Genomic DNA, 15,941 nt, shown 5'->3' with positions numbered 1-15,941 from the left:
AGTTAAGTTTCTTCTTTGTAGGCTGTTCACCAGAGGCCCTGGAGTTCTGTACAAAGCTAACACTAGCGCAGCTCTTTGCTGCCATGGATTCTCCCAAATCTGTTGGAGAGGGCTGCTCAGACACGAGATCCTGGCAAGTAGGTACACTGTTTATTTGGGTCTCTGGCTTTCTCATCCTTGTAACAAAATGATCCATCTTCACAGTCCCCTTGCGTTGCTTCCCACAGTTACAAAAAGGAAGGAACTCGCCTCTGTGATTTGGCGCTCAACCTGCTCACTGTAGCCGCTTATTGGTTGGAAGACTGCCCATAGCCTCATTTTGTTCTCATTTAAAAGCCAGTAGCAGCCGACATTCTCAATTCAAATGCCGGTAGCAGTCGTTCTCCCACAATCAGGGCCACTGGGGAAACGTTGTGACTGATCGCTCCACAAACCACCCACGGGTTGCAACCCGCACGTTGACAATCTCTCACCTAGACTATGGAGTGAAGGGCACAATTTCAAAGTGTGCGGATGATCCAAAACCTGGAAACATGGGGCAGCACGGGTGGAACAGTGGTTAGCACTGCTGCCTGTGGCACTGAGGACTCAGGTTCGATCCCGGCCCACTATCTGTGTGGAATTTGCACATTCTCCCAGTGTCTCATGGGTCTCGCCCCCACAACTCACAGATGTGGTTAGGTGGGTTAACCACATTAAATTGCCCCTTAATTGGAAAAAAAACAATTGAGTACTCTAAATTTTTTAAAAACTGGAAACATTGTGAACTGTAAGGAAGATAGAATTTCAAAGGGACATAGACAAGTTGATTGAAAAGAGCCCAACAGGTAGCAGATAAAGTTCAATGCAGAGAAGTGTGAGGTGATTCATTTTGGTGGAAAGAACATAGAGAATAATGGTTACAACTCGTTGGAGTGGAGGAGCAGAGGGACTAGAGTGGATATGTGCATAAATCATTGAAAGGTGCCAGAGCAGGTTGAGAGAGCTGTCAATAGAACATAATGCTACTATGCTGGGCTTTACTAATAGGGGCATAGAGTCCAAGAGCAAGGAGATTATGTTGAATTTGTATAGGTTACTAGTTCGACTTCAGTTGGAGTATTACACCCAGTTCTGAGCACCGTTCTTTCAGAAGTATGTGATGGCATTGGGGAGGGTGCAAAAAAGAATCATGAGAATGGTTCCAGGAATGAGGAACTTCAGTTATGATGATAAATTGGAGAAAGTAGGACTGTTTTCCTTTGAGAAAAGACGGTTGAGAGGAGATTTGATCAAGGTATTCAAAATCATGAGGGACCTGGACAGCAAATAAAGAGAAACCATTCCCACTTGTAAAATAATTGAGAACGAGAGGGCAGATTTATATTAATTAGTAAAAGAAGCAAAAAATTAATACAGGGATAAATCTTTTTACGCAGCAAGTGGCTAGGCTTTGGAATGGACTGCCAAAAAGAGTGTGCTGTGGAGGCAAGTCCAATTGAAGCTTTTAAAAAGGGAATTAGACAACTCACCAAAAAAGAATGTGCAGGGTTAAGGAAAGATGGTGGCCAAATAGTCTCCTTCAGCACCGCAACAATTCTATGATACTGGGGAGGTGGGGGGAAATGTGTACAATTCTCATCAATGCTCACCTGAACTGTGGAAAGGATTCAACAGTGTGGCTAAGAACATTAGAAAAAGAAGTAGGTCATTCAGCCCCTCGAGCCTGCTCTGCCTTTCAATAAAATGGCTGATCAGATTACAGCCTTAGTTAGTTTCCTGCCTGCCCCAATAACCCACAACACCATTGTCAATCAAAAACCTTGAACATATTCAATAACCCAACCTCCACTGCTTCCTGGGGAGGAGAATTCCAAGCTCTCATGATCCTCAAAAGAAGTTCCTCCTTATCCTCTTATTTTGAAACTGTGCCCCCGGTTCTAGATTCCTCTCAAAGGGGAAACAATCTTTCGTCGTCAATCCTGTCACACCTCCTCAAAAACTTATATGTTTCAATAGATCAACTTTTATTCTTCAAAACGCGAATGAGTACAAGCCCAATCTGCTCAACCTTTCCTCATCAGACAAGCCCTTCATCCCATCAGCCTATTCTCTGAACTGCTTTCAATGCAAACATGTCCCTCAAATACAATGGCCAAAGCTCTTCAGTAGTCAAGGTGCAGTCTCACCAATGCCCTGTACAGTTGTAACAAGGTTTCCCTACTTTTATACTTCATCCCCCTTGCAATAAAGTCTATGGGGTTACAGGGATAGGGTGGAGTAATGGGCCTAGGTAGGGCGCTCTTTCACAGGGTCAGTGTAGACCTGATGGGCCAAATGGCCTCCTTCTGCACTGTAGATATTTTATGATTTCATACAATTCCATACATGGTTTCATTATGATTTTCTAAATGTCCTATTAGCGCTTCAATAATAGATTCCAGCATTTTCCGAATGAGAGGTATTAAACTATCTGACCTATAATTTTCTGCCTTTTGTCTCTGTCCTTTCTTCAGCGGTGTTACATTTCCAGATTTCCAATCCACTAGGACCTGTCCTGAATTAAGGAAATTTTGGAAGCTTACAACCAATGAATTAATTATTTCTGCAGCCATTTCAGGATCCTAGCATGCAGGCCATCAGGTCCATGGGACGAGTCAGCCTCAAGTACCATTTTTCCTGGTATGTTTCCTCCAGGGATCGGAATTATTTTAAGTTCCTCCCTCCCTTTTGCCTCTTGATTTTCTACTTTTCTTGGGATACTTTTTTACATCTTCTACAGTGAAGACAGGTACAAAATATTGGTTCAAAGCATCTGCCAGTTCTTATTTCTCATTATTAATTCCCCAGTCTCACACTCCAAGGAACCAAATCTCACTTTAGCAACTCATTTACTTGTAGCAACTTTTATAATCTCTTAATATTTTTTGCTAGTTTTCTCTCATACTCCAATTTCTCACTTTATTATTTTCTTAGTCGTCCTTTACTGATCTTCTGGCCTACCAAATCTTTGCAACATTATATGCCTTATCTTTCAATTTGATACCACCCTTAATGTCCTTAGTTAGCGCCACAAGTAATGCATGCTTCTGATAGAGTATTTCTTTATAATGAAATATATCTTTTTTGAGAATTATAAAATATCTCTTTAAATGTCGACCACTGCTTCTCTCCCGTCTTATCTTTCAATATATCTACCCTTTCCACTTTTACCAACAGTCTTCAATAATTGCCTTTATTTAAGTTTGTCACTAGTTTCAGCCCCATATTTCTCACCCTCGAACCAAATATGAAATGCTATTAATTGTGTTATGATCGTTCTTGCCTACAAGATCCTTGATTATGATGTAATTAATTAATTGTTGTCTCATTCCAGGTGACCAGGTCTAAAAAAGCCTGGCCCCTGGTAAGCTACAATGTTTTGTTCTCAGAAACCGTCTCAAATACACTCTTACAAACTCATCCCCGAAGTTATCTTTGTCAATTTTATTTATCCAATCCATAAGATGATTAAAATCACCCATGATTATTGCAGTACCTTTCTTGCAAGCCCCCAAACCTCCTACTGTATATCTACTGTTAGGGGCTCTATAAAGAACAGCGACTTTGCTTTGTTTTTTATATAATCGCCATCAAAACAGATTCTACATTTTGATCTTCAAACTAAGATCACCTCTTACTATTGAACTGATCTCATCCTTTATTGACAAGGCAACCTCGACTCCTTTTCTTTTCCTCCTGTCCTTCCAAAATGTCAAAAAAAACCGAATATTTAGCCTTGAAACCACATCTGTAATGGCTATCAAATCATTTATTTCTAGCTCATCCACCTTGCTGATAAATGTTGTGAGCATTCAGCTGTAGGCCTTTAATTCTATCTTTTTAAACAATTTTGTCTACTCTTGCTGATGCACTCACATTTGTATGCTCTGTCCCTTCCCACTCTGGTTATCATTACCTTGCATTACTGACTTGTGCTTCCTCCTTAACTTTCCAAATCTCCCCTCATGTGAACCTGCCCCACACTATTTAGTTGAAAGCTCTCTTTACAGCCCTAGTTATACAATTCATTAGAATACTGGTTCAGGTGTAGTGCAGGCCTTGTAAATGGTACAGTTCCTTCTTTCCCCAGTACTGGTGCCACTGCCACATGGATTGAAACTCATTACTCTCACAACAATCTTTGTGCCATGCATTCAACTCTCTGATCTTATTTACCCTATGCCAATTTGCTTGTTGTTTAGGTGGTAATCCACAACCACCTTTGTGGTTGTGCTTTTTAATTTAGCCCCGAGCTGCTCATACGTCCTTAGCAGAGCCTCTTTCTATGTCCTACTATATCATTCATACCCACATTCAGCTGGTAGCACTTTCATCGTTGAGACTGTGGAATCAAGTCTCACTCTAGGGATTCAAACACAAATATATAAGCTGACACTCCAATGCAGTACCAAGAGACTGCTGCACTGCTGGAGTTGTTAGCATTCGGATGTGACAGAGGCTAAATTCCCTCCCATCGGCAAAAAAAAACCATAAATATTTCAAAGAAAGCAGGAGAGTTACCCATGATGTCCAATGCCAATATTTATGCCTCAATCAGCAAAAACAGACTATCTAGCCATTGCTATTTGTGGAAGCTTGCTGTATAAAAATTAGCCACCACGTTTCCTACATTTACAAGAATGATTACACAACAAAGGTATGTCATTGGCTGTAAAGCGCTTTGGGACATGCTGATCTTGTGCAAGGAGTTATATAAAAGCACTTCTTTCCTTCATCATCACAATTCTCTGAACTGTGTAACTAATATCAGTGTGACTAATAATTTAAGTCATTGATTAAGATTGGCCCAGATAAACTTTATCCTGCATTCATGCATCTCAGTTTAAAAATGTGTGGCACACTGCTATCAATATACAAATAAATCTAGCATCAACACTGAAGTAGCTTCCTGTCCAGTTGTCAATCTAGAGAGGACTAATTTTAGCACACACTTGTGGCTGCCACTGACGATCCCATCTGTTTGAAGTAACAGTTTGTAAAGCTGTTCCAGATGTTCTCAATACTTACAGCACTGAAATTCTCCATCGACCATTTCCAAAGTGCCACAAAGTATCCTCGGTAACCAGAACTGAAGATTTCCATTTTCTCTCTCAAGAAACACTAATTTCCAGGGATCCTTTCTGTAGTTTGTAATATGAAAAATGTGTTTTGAAGTGTCTAGTTTTCCATTCCAGGGAGAAAGACATCATCCCTTTACAATTCCCAGGAGAAAGATTTGGTCATTTGAACAGGGCCCCAAAACAAAAATGAGAAAATTGGGAGAATCAGACATGCATACAAAAATCAGACTGAAGCTAAATAATTTGGATCGGAAAAAAAGGCCTCAACAGCTTCAACTGTTATTGATCCAATTTTGTTTACAAGGCTTCATTTGAGAGCAAGACTTGGCTGTTAGAAAGTAATACTGTAGACTGCTAAAATATAGTGTCATTTCAAACTCAAGATGTTCCAAATTGCTACTTTTGAAATGTAGAAAACTCAGTAATCCCAATTTTGACACAGCAAGATCCCATAAATGTGATTTATTAAATGACAAACTAATCTGTATTTGTAGTGTTTATTTAAGGATAAATATCCACCAGGATGAATTCTCCTGCTCTACTAATAATGCATAGGATATTTTATATCCACCTGAGAACACAGACTAGACAGAGGAACTGGAGTAGGTTATTCAGCACTTTGAGCATGTTCTGCCATGCTGGTTGATCTGTGTCTTAACTTCACTTATCTACCTTAGAACGTGACCCCTGCTTTTAAAAAAAAGCGAAGAATTTTTGACATTTTCAATTGACACAATCTCAACATCCTTTCGGGCGAAAGCGATTTCTATATTTCCACTACACTGTGTGAAGAACACCCTTCAGATGTTTTCTCATCCCCAGACTGAAAAAAGTTTTTGCTTTCACTATCCACATTAGCAAATCTTTCAATCACCTTGCAACACCTCAACTAGATCATTCCTCAATCGTCTGCATTCAAGTCAATGCCAGTTTATGCAACCTGATCTCAACTTTAACCATTTTAGTCAATATCATCTGGTGAATCGGAGAACCCCAACCTCTAAATCTCTCTGCTCCTCCGCAAATCCAAGCTTTTCACTATTTAGAAAATACTCAATCTTTCTTAGATGCAACATGGATAACCTCACACTTTCTGACATTGAACTTCAGCTGCCATAACTTTGCCCACTTAATCTCTAAATGTCCCTGTGCAATTTCCAGCTCCCATTTAAACCATTTACTGTGCCACATAACTTTGGATAATTTGCAAATTTAGATGCTGAATGCAGCTCCCCATCCCTTCCTCCAAGTCATTTAAAAATAAATATAGTGCAAATGCAATCACGGTACAGAACCCTGTGAACACCATTAGCGGCATCCTGCCAAATGGAGTACGTACCCATTATAGATATTTAAAATGCCACAAACAAGTGCAGAAAATAATTTAAAAGGCTAATGGAATGCTAGCCTTTATAGCTAGAGGATTGGAGTATAAAGTTGCAGACGTTGTGCTGCAGCTATACAAAACCCTGGTACTTTGGAGTAGTGAGCAGCTCTGGGCACCAAACCTTAGGATGGATATTTTGGCCTTGGAGGGAGTGCAACAAAGGTTTACTAAAATGATACCTGGACTACAGAGGTTGAGTTACGAAGTGATACGATGCTGCTAACTTTTGGTTGGTTCAATTGCCTCGGTTTTATAACCTTTGCTCTCGAGTCGCCAGGTATCTTTATGATACCGCCACGAGGTTCAAGTAATGATCAATAACTCAACACACCAAATAGTAAGATTCAAATCAAAACACATTTATTATACACAGTAAATCGCTACTCATGCATAAACTCTATTTTCTAGGCTATTTCTATAACTAACAGGCCTATACTTAGCTTCGGACTGGCCTACCAGGTCAGGGGAACAAATGGCCTTTCATTCAGGTCCTGAGTCTGCGGGATTCAAAGCTGGTATGGACTGGTAGCTAGGAGCGCCTATCTCGTAGCGAGCGTTGACTTGAGACTTACTTGCTTGGAGGCCGCTGGACAGTTCACTCTCAGGGGTTGCTTCGCGTTGCTGAATGACCCTGTCAAGAAGGATGATTTGAACTTGGGGGCTTTGCTTTATAGTCCCCAGGGGCTTCCCGCCCTTCGGGGCAGACCCCGTACCTGGTTTCAAGTGATTGGACTTCGTTCCAATCACTTGGTTCGATTTCTCCAATGCTGGAGCAGTTCCCTGATCATTGGGTGGTCTTTAAGTGTCCGTTAACCTCTTTTTTGTTGGCTCCTGCTGGCGCCGAGGAGTCTGGCTTGGCTTTGTTTACCTTAAAATGTTTCGATTGTTCCCGGGGATCGCTCATTAATATGTAGATGGCTGCTATATCACTATGCAGATGGCTGCTGGTTTCAGTGCTGTCTGGTACCTTACAGGTCTTAATACACATGATTTCTGTATTTGCTAGTCTTTGCCTGTGTTGGCTGAATTTCCCTTCAGCCTTTGCGGTTCTCCATTTTAAGTCGGGAAGTGGCCAACTCAGGTGGCTACACTATGTCTGCATGGGTTTCACCCCCACAACCGAAAGGTGTGCAGGGTAGGTGGATTGGCCGTGCTAAATTGCCCCTTAATTGGAAAAATAAATTGGGTACTCTAAATTTTTTTATTTTTTTTTTAAAAACGTTTTCGGCTTGGTTTCTAGTCTGCCGTTGTTGTCCTTAATCTCCATTATTTCCCTCGTGGCTGTCTGCTTTCTCAGCTGGTGAGCCAGTAAGCGCCTGGCTTTGTCTCAGTACAAGGTCTCCCGTGTCTGGTGAGTTGGTGCCCTGCCTTCCCAGTGGCGAGCAGGTCAAACCCCATTTGTGGCTGAGAAGTGGCAGCATAAATTAAACAAAGAGGGATTTACATATGCCTTTAAAATGACAGGACAAATTGATAAAGCTGTTAATTAACGACTCCTTGGTTTTATAAATAGAGGCATGAAGTACAAATGAGATAAATCTTTATTAAATCAATTGTTAGATCACAAGGGTATGGCAAACAATTTTGAGCACCACACATTAATGGCATCAAGCCTCTCTCGAGGACGCAGAGGTGATTTATCAGAATGGTACCAAGGTTGAGGAAGTTCAGTTAGGTCATGGGTAGAGAGCTTTGACAAAGAGTCATCCAGACTTGAATCCCTTCTCTCTCCACAGATGTTGTCAGACCTGCTGAGAATGTCCAGGATTTTCTGTTTTTTGTTGTAGAGAAGCTGTGGTTGCTCTCAGGGCAGAGCCGAAGGTTGAGGACAGATTCAATAAAAGGTGAGCACAATTTCTAATTATTTTGAAGAGTAGAGGTGAAGGAGCTGTTTTCAATGGCTATTGAACACAGATTAAGATTAAGACCATTGCCAAAAATATCCAACAAGGATATGAGGAGAGTTTTTTTTTTTAATGCAGCCAGTTATAATGACCTTGAATGCAATAGCTGAAGACAGCAGTGAAGCAGGTGCAATAGTGACTTACAAAAGGAGATTGTTTACATACCTGAAAAAGGAGACATTCATTGATAAGGAAAGAGAAAAGGCTAGTGGGACTAATTGGATACTCTTTCTAAAAGCCAGCACAAACATAACAGGTCAATTGATCTGAATTCTACAGCACTCATGAAACTGCCGTAGCTTAATTCAAAAATCAAATGATTTTTTTTTCCTGTTTTTAATAATGTGCTTAATGAAACAATCAATCTTGGCCACTATTAAAAAAGCAAAAACTGGCACAGAAGTAAAAAAAAAAAACATCCAATTCTGGAAGGATTTCTTACCCTCCAGTTTATACAAATTCACTGTTCATCCAATAGGACAGATGCTCATAGACAAGAATAACCCAAAAAATCATCTGATCTCAGAAGTCAGAAAAATGTAGTGCTGCAACCATCTGTCCCGGTTCATCCAACTTGAAACAAGAGATTACTTTCAGGATAGTCAAAGCAGCTGATGGGCTGGGAGTGCCCAGAAACAACATCACCAACAAATAATGGTATAACTAGCACAAGTAACTGAAATGTAAAGCTTTTTGATGCCAAAAATGTTATAAGAAATTTGCATCAGTGCTTAAAATGATTCAATAGTGTTTATACAAAGAAGCTATTTTCACAGTGGGAGAATCTAGACCAATGGAGCACATGTGTTACAATTAATGCCCAGCCATTCAAGAGTGAAATCACAAAGCACTTTTCACACAACGGTAATGGAAATACAGGACTCTATCCCTTGCCCAAATAGACTGTGGATAGTGGGACAATTGAAATTTAAGATAGAGGTTGATAGAATTATGTTAGTTAGGGATATCAAGAGACGTTTCAAAGGAGAGATAAAAAAGAGCGGAGGGGCAGATCAGGATGAAGGGGCTGAATGGCATAACTCCTGTACTCAGCCGCTGTATTAAATTGCAATTTTCAGGATAGCTGCATATCTGTAATATCAATATGCCTTCTGTATCACACACGCTCCGTGCTTATTAAAAAAACTAATCTTAGCTTCAAAGTATTCACTGCCAATTCAGTGTCATACTAATTGCTTCAACCTATAAAATGTTCACTTTTAAAATGCTGTTGCCTAATCCCATGCAGCATCAGAAATATAAGAGATCCCCCGATGACTTAATTTATTTGATGTGAAGCTGCAAAGACCAGGAAGGAACCAGGCTTGATTTCTCAACTGTACATAACAAGCAGATCTGGCTCCAGGTTAGGGAGGAATTCAATTGTCAGATTCTACCCACACAATACACTGAATGCCCATGTGGATGTTGAGTGTACAAGGTTAAGATCAGTTCTGAAGCCTGATCTTGAGAAATGACAATGCTCACATTCAAGATTCACATGTGCATGGCCATTTGTGCTCAGTTTAAAAAGCGACCAGCACCTCTGGAAATGCAACCCAGCAAGAAGGTGATCAGCTTCAGAAAAGATGGATGGAAGATGCTACGTGGGTGAAAGGCATTCAAACAAGTCTGCGTTAATTTGAAGATTTCAAACATAATCTGGGTATTCAGTTTAAAAACAGTCAAAAATGTAAACCTGTGAAGCAGCCTTCTCAAAAGCTAAACTTTTGTGTATCTGATCTCATTTTAGTCATAGTTCAATGGTGCAGCAGAATTAGAATGTTTTCCCTTCATTGCATTCTCCTTGCTATCACCCCAGCCCAATATCATACACAGGTGTATTTCCTACGCCGTTCCCTGGGGAGCTAGGATTCAATTTAACACAGCTGAGCCAGTTCAGTTATAATAATAGGTAGAACATAAAAAACAAGATCAAATGAGGCAACTGTGTTGTGAACCCAAGTAATCATACTGTCAGATTGGTTCTGATTATAGCACTCTGCTTCTAATAAGTAATAATTCATTAAAAAACATTCAAGGCTGGCAAAACCGTGAGCTAATTCAGCCTGTTACCTAATCTCATGCAGTTTGCTGCTTTTGGCTTTGGTTCAAAGAGGACATCCAATGGGCTTGCGTGATCTTAGATGGTGCTAGAGGTTGTTGAGTATCCCTTATCCGAAATGCTTGGGGCACAGTGTGTATCAGATTTCGACCTTTTCCAGATTTCAGAATATGCTGTGCTTGTGCGACGCGCGATGGGAACTGCGCATCTCCCAGGAGCCTTGTGGAATTTCCCATTCGTGACATCAGGTCGGCACTCGAAGAAAAGTGTAGATTTTAGAATTTTTTGGGTATCGCAGAAGGGATGCTCAATCTGTAATAGCTTCATCAGCAGGATTGCGCCATATTGAGATGCAGCTCCAACGTCTGTTCTCTCCAACCCAGTTATTCCACCCAGGTGAGACTAACAGCGAGCACACAAGGAAGGGATGGACAAGACACAAGCATCACCTCATGGACGTGTTTCTCAACCTTGCTAAAACAGAAATTTGTAGGTCCAGGAGCAGAGTTTCTGTGACTAAATGCCTCTCTTCCACAGAATCAAACCCGGGTTCCTGGCACTGTGGGGCATCAGTGCTAACCACTGTGCCACCCAAATCCACAAGACCAGATCATTGGAGTCCCCCTTCCCCCAGGTGGTCGGGGCAGGGCAATGCTAACCTGCCAGGACAGTGCCAACCTGGTGCCAGATTTGCACAGCCAACAGGCGGTGCCTGAGGGGGGTCATGCCCATCACAGGCAGCTATGAAGGTTGAGGGGTGAAGTGAGGGGGGTCATGATGGATGGGGAAGATGATGGCGGGGGGTCATGATAGGTGGGGAAGGGTGAGGGGGTCCCTCAGCGACCCATGAAGGGTAGCAAGGTAGCACAGTAGTTAGCAGTTACTTCAGAGCTCCGGGGTCCCACGTTCAACTCCCAGCTTGGGTCATTGTCTGTGTGGTGTCTGCGTGGGTTTCCTCCAGGTGCTCCAGTTTCCTCCCACCGTTCCACAGTCCAAAGATGTGCAGGTTAGGTGGATTGACCACGATAAATTGCCCTGAGTGTCCAAAAAGGTTAGATGGGGTTACTGGGTTGCGGGGATAGGGTGGAATCGTGGGCTTAAATAGGGTGCTCTTTCCAAGAGATGATGCAGACTCGATGGGCCGAATGGCCTCCTTCTGCACTGTAAATTCTATGACCCCCATAGCGGGTCACTTGGGGGTGGGGGGATGCCCACAAGGATGAATGGGTGTGGAGCGGGTTTAGTGGGCTAAATAGCTGGCTTGTAATGCAGAACAAGGCCAGCACCACGGGTTCAATTCCCTTACCGACCTCTCCGAACAGGCACCGAAATGTGGTGACTAGGGACTTTTCGCAGTGACTTCACTGAAGCCTACTTGCGACAATAAGAGATTATTATTATGCCTGCGTGGTGAGGGAGACTCACGCTAACCTTTAGTGATGGGCGGAGGTTGCCTCTCGAGGTTGGGGATGTTGCCCATGCCGGTGGGGATTGCATTGTCGGGGGGAGATTTGGGAGACCCTCAAGCTCACTTTGAGATTGCAGCATCTTTTCAAAATTGCGCCTCGATGTCTGAAGAGCCAGTCTTGCTGGCATTTAGTTCCCCACTGCAGAAAAAAATTCTAAGTATGGGATTTACCAGTGAGAAGTTCCCCAAGCTCAAAAAAAATGACTGAGTGTGGGTGAATACTGGTCTGGGTCTCAGCAATAAAGTTGGCGGGAAACTCCCCGATAAATATTGTCCAAAATTACACTTGGTCTCCGCTCGTGGAAACCAGGGAGGCCTCGCCGGGAGAATGCTGTCTCAAACAAGCTGTACATATTTACATGAGCATAATGGCTCATTTAAATATGATTATTTTGCACCAGGCGTTGCAAGTTGGGTGGCTCGCGATTGGCTCAGAACCTGGTGTAAAATATGTTTTCAGCAACTGGATCGGTCGGGAGGCAACGCAGCGGGAAATTGCGTCCCATGTTTCGAGGAATGACCAAGGATTTTGTCAGTCAGCTATGAGGGCCTTTGTTAGGTGCCTTTGTTCGGTAATTACAGGCAGACTGCCCAGGGGTCCATAGGGTGGCATGCTGGCAGTGGTTAGTACTACTGCCTCACAGCTCCAGGGACCTGGGTTCAATTCCAGCCTCGTGTGTAGTTGGAACTTTCTCCCCTTATCTGCATGGGTTTCCTCTGGGTGTGCCTGTTTCCTCCCACAATCCAAAGATGTACGGGTTAGGCGGATTGGCCATGCTAAATTGCCCCTTAAGTGTCCAAAAGGTTCTGTTGTGTTACTGGTTATGCAGATAGGGTGGAGGCATGGCCTTAAGTAGGGTGCTGTTTCCAAGGGCTGGTGCAGACACGATGGGCTGAATGATCTCCTTCTGCACTGTAAATTCCATAATAGATGTACAGTGTAGAGGGAGGCCATTCAGCCCATCAAATCTGCATCAACCCTCCAAAAGAACCCTCCACCCAGGCCCACTTCCCCATGCATTGATCATTGCCAATCCACCCAAAATACACATCTTTGGACCAGAGCCCAGATTGCTTTGATTCACATACTGTTGCACATATCGATATTTATTAATCTTTGTCACAAGTAGGCTTACATTTTTTAAAATAAATTTAGAGTACCCAATTCATTTTTTCCAATTAAGGGGCAATTTAGCCTGGCCAACGCCTGCATATTTTTTGGTTGTGGGGGCAAAACCCACGCAAACACAGGGAGAATGTTCAAACTCCACACGGACAGTGACCCAGAGCCAGTATCAAACCTGGGACCTCGGCGCCGTGAGGCTGCAGTGCTCACCACTGCACCACCGTGCTGCCCCAAGTAGGCTTACATTTACACTGCAATGAAGTTACTGTGAAAAGCCCCTAGTCGCCACATTATGGCACCTGTACGCGTCCACCGAGGGAGAATTCAGAATGCCCAAATTACCTAACAGCTCATCTTTCAGGACTTGTGTGAGGAAACCGGAGCACCCAGAGGAAACCCACGCAGACACAGGGAGGACGTGCAGACTCCGCACAGACAGTGACCCAAACCGGGAAGAGAACCTGGGACTCTGTCGCTGTGAAGTAACAGGGTGAACCACTGTGTTACCGTGATATTTCAGAGTACAACCATGTCAAGTTGTCCAGATACCGGAGGATCTAGTGCATTTACAGTCAGAGGAACTCTGGTTCCTGCACAATTATTACGACCACAATCAAATATGAAATCAGGCACTTGTTGTACAGTGCCTGCTGCTTCCTCTACTCTCACTACTGGATGTTCCTATTTGGCTTTCCACCGTTGCACGTGATTTACTGCAATAGAAACAGAAAGTACAGGGGGAAACTCAGCAGGTCTGGGAGCCTCTAAGTAGAGAAAAACAGTTTTAAATCTCCTCAATATTTTTCTTTTACTTGACTTCCTGTTGGATGACTAGTTATCCCAAACTCGTTACCTTTGCTCTTCCAACCTGCAGCTTCCTCCGTCTTTCTTCATCCTCCATGATATAGGATATTTTGAGTGGAGGTCCCCTCTTCTAAGTGTGTGAGCCACTTCCTCTTTTTCTCTCCCTCTCTCTAGCACACAAATTGGTTGAGTTACTTCTTGCCAGGCAGGGTATCTCGAACACCATTTGCACCTGTGCCACGCACTTTGCAAACACCCCTTCCCCAACTACCACCTCAATACCCCCTCATTCCCTCTGCAACGGCTTCTTGCTCTCCGCTTTCAACATGGCCGCCATGACTGACAACGCCGTTGACCTGGCCCCGCCCACCCCACCAATCAATCTTCCCGCTCGCACGCCAGGCCCCGCCCTCTCGCTGAGCCTCCACCAATCCGACACCCGTAGGTGCGCCTGGCCCCGCCTTTCCGCCACTCACGTGACTCCTCTCCCCCCCGGTCCCCGCCCCTCCGCCGAGCAAGCCCAACCGTTATTCGCTCCAACCAATCGTGCGGCGCGCAGTTCTCGCCCAATCAGATTTCAAATTCTGAACCACACACAGAAGCCAATTGGCCTGACGCTTCAGCCAATCAGGAAACGACATGCGGGCATGCGGGAAATTCAAGTGAGCCAATCAGGTGCCAGGAAGGCGATGCTGTCTGGCCAGCAGGAATACTGGTTGAAGTCCGCCACCTCCCTGCCCCCCCGCCCCCCGCCCCCCGCCCAGCCTTTCCACAGGGACCGCCAGAAACTGAGGTCGGCGGCGGGAACTCAGCTGAGCGGGTTCTGTACCGCGCACGGCCGGGTCCTTTGTCCACAAAATAACCGACACGGTTGCTAACGCCGCGGGGTTGAGAGATTATTATTTTTAGGGGCTGCTACTTTGAAAAGTTTTCTTTTGTTATGTATTTTGGCAAAAAGTGGGGTGGGGGGGGGGTAAATAGCGAATCCTACGAGTTATTTACCAGAATCTTTGAAGGTGGCAGAAGCTGAAAAGACGGTAAAAGAAAACACAAACAGTTGTGGATTAAAGCGAATTACTGCGGATGCTGAGATTGGAAACAAAAACAGAAAATGCTGCACAATCACAGCAGGTCTGACAGCGTCCGTGGAGAGAGAAGGGGGCGAATGTTTTAAATCTGGATGACTCTTTGACAGTTCTGGATCTTTTTTGATTATGGAGCATAAAAAGATATTTGCTGAGGCTCAACCAGTGGTGGTCTTGTGCTCAGCTTCAATCCCCAATGGCATCACGACCCTGACGATCGCCCCACAGAACCCAAAGGCGCAAGTCATAAAAATACACGAATTGATCACTGATTTAATGCTTTGTACAAAACACACCCTTTAGCTTTGTCCCTCTCCAATTTTGCCCCCCCCCCTCCCCCCTCCAACTTTGCCTTCACCACAATTCTATCTCCACCCAATTTTACCCCCATCCTAGCTTTGTTCCCTATCCCAGCTTTGTCCATTTCCTCAACTATACTCCCAGTTTTGCCGCCCTCATTCCCAGCTTTGCACCCTCTCAGTTTAATCCTGTTACCCACTTTTATCCCCATCTCAGATTTTCCCCATCCCAGTTTTACCCACCTTGCATCTCACCTTGATGACTGCCTCACTGCCTGGCTATGGCCCGATCAGCCATCCGCAGCTCTGTCCTGGGGGTTGAGTCACCCCAGCTCCCCTCGATTACCTTACCCCATTGCTGGCTCAAGTTGCCTGGCTGTGGCATGCCAGCCCAGTCCTCGGCAGCCCGGGCTTGGGGTTCAAGTCACCCACTGCTCACCTCAACGACCAGCACCTCACCTTGCTGTCGGCTGACTGGCTACAGTTTTGCCTGCCCAGCCCTCCTCATCCCTGGCCTGGGGATCTAGTCGCGCTTGCTCCCCTTGATGACCTTGCCTTGATGCTGGCTCAAACTGCCTGGCTTTGGCATCACTTGCCCAGCCCTCAGCCCTGGCCTGGACAGCCGGTGGCGGGGATGTGTTGAGAAGTCGCACATGAAGTGGCTCTCCTCCCGCGAACCTGAAAAATAGGCACATTTTGCC

The 15,941-nt window shown here is 44.1% G+C and overlaps 1 protein-coding gene across 1 annotated transcript in view; it reads right to left on the bottom strand.

The window, feature by feature from the left end:
- The window catches only part of LOC140395958 (pericentrin-like), a 401,239-nt gene extending 387,056 nt beyond the window's left edge, over nucleotides 1–14,183 (bottom strand). Inside the window, 1 exon segment of the mRNA XM_072483987.1 lies at nucleotides 13,906–14,183. Within this exon segment, the coding sequence (XP_072340088.1) occupies nucleotides 13,906–13,953 (48 nt within the window). The 5' untranslated portion in view covers nucleotides 13,954–14,183.
- Between the last annotated feature and the right edge of the window lie 1,758 nt (nucleotides 14,184–15,941).

The sequence above is a fragment of the Scyliorhinus torazame genome, chromosome 2, assembly GCF_047496885.1.
Source record: "Scyliorhinus torazame isolate Kashiwa2021f chromosome 2, sScyTor2.1, whole genome shotgun sequence".
NCBI classification, from domain to species: Eukaryota; Metazoa; Chordata; class Chondrichthyes; order Carcharhiniformes; family Scyliorhinidae; genus Scyliorhinus; species Scyliorhinus torazame.
Note: the sequence above shows the minus strand (reverse complement) of the source record. Positions and strands in the feature narration are given on the sequence as shown.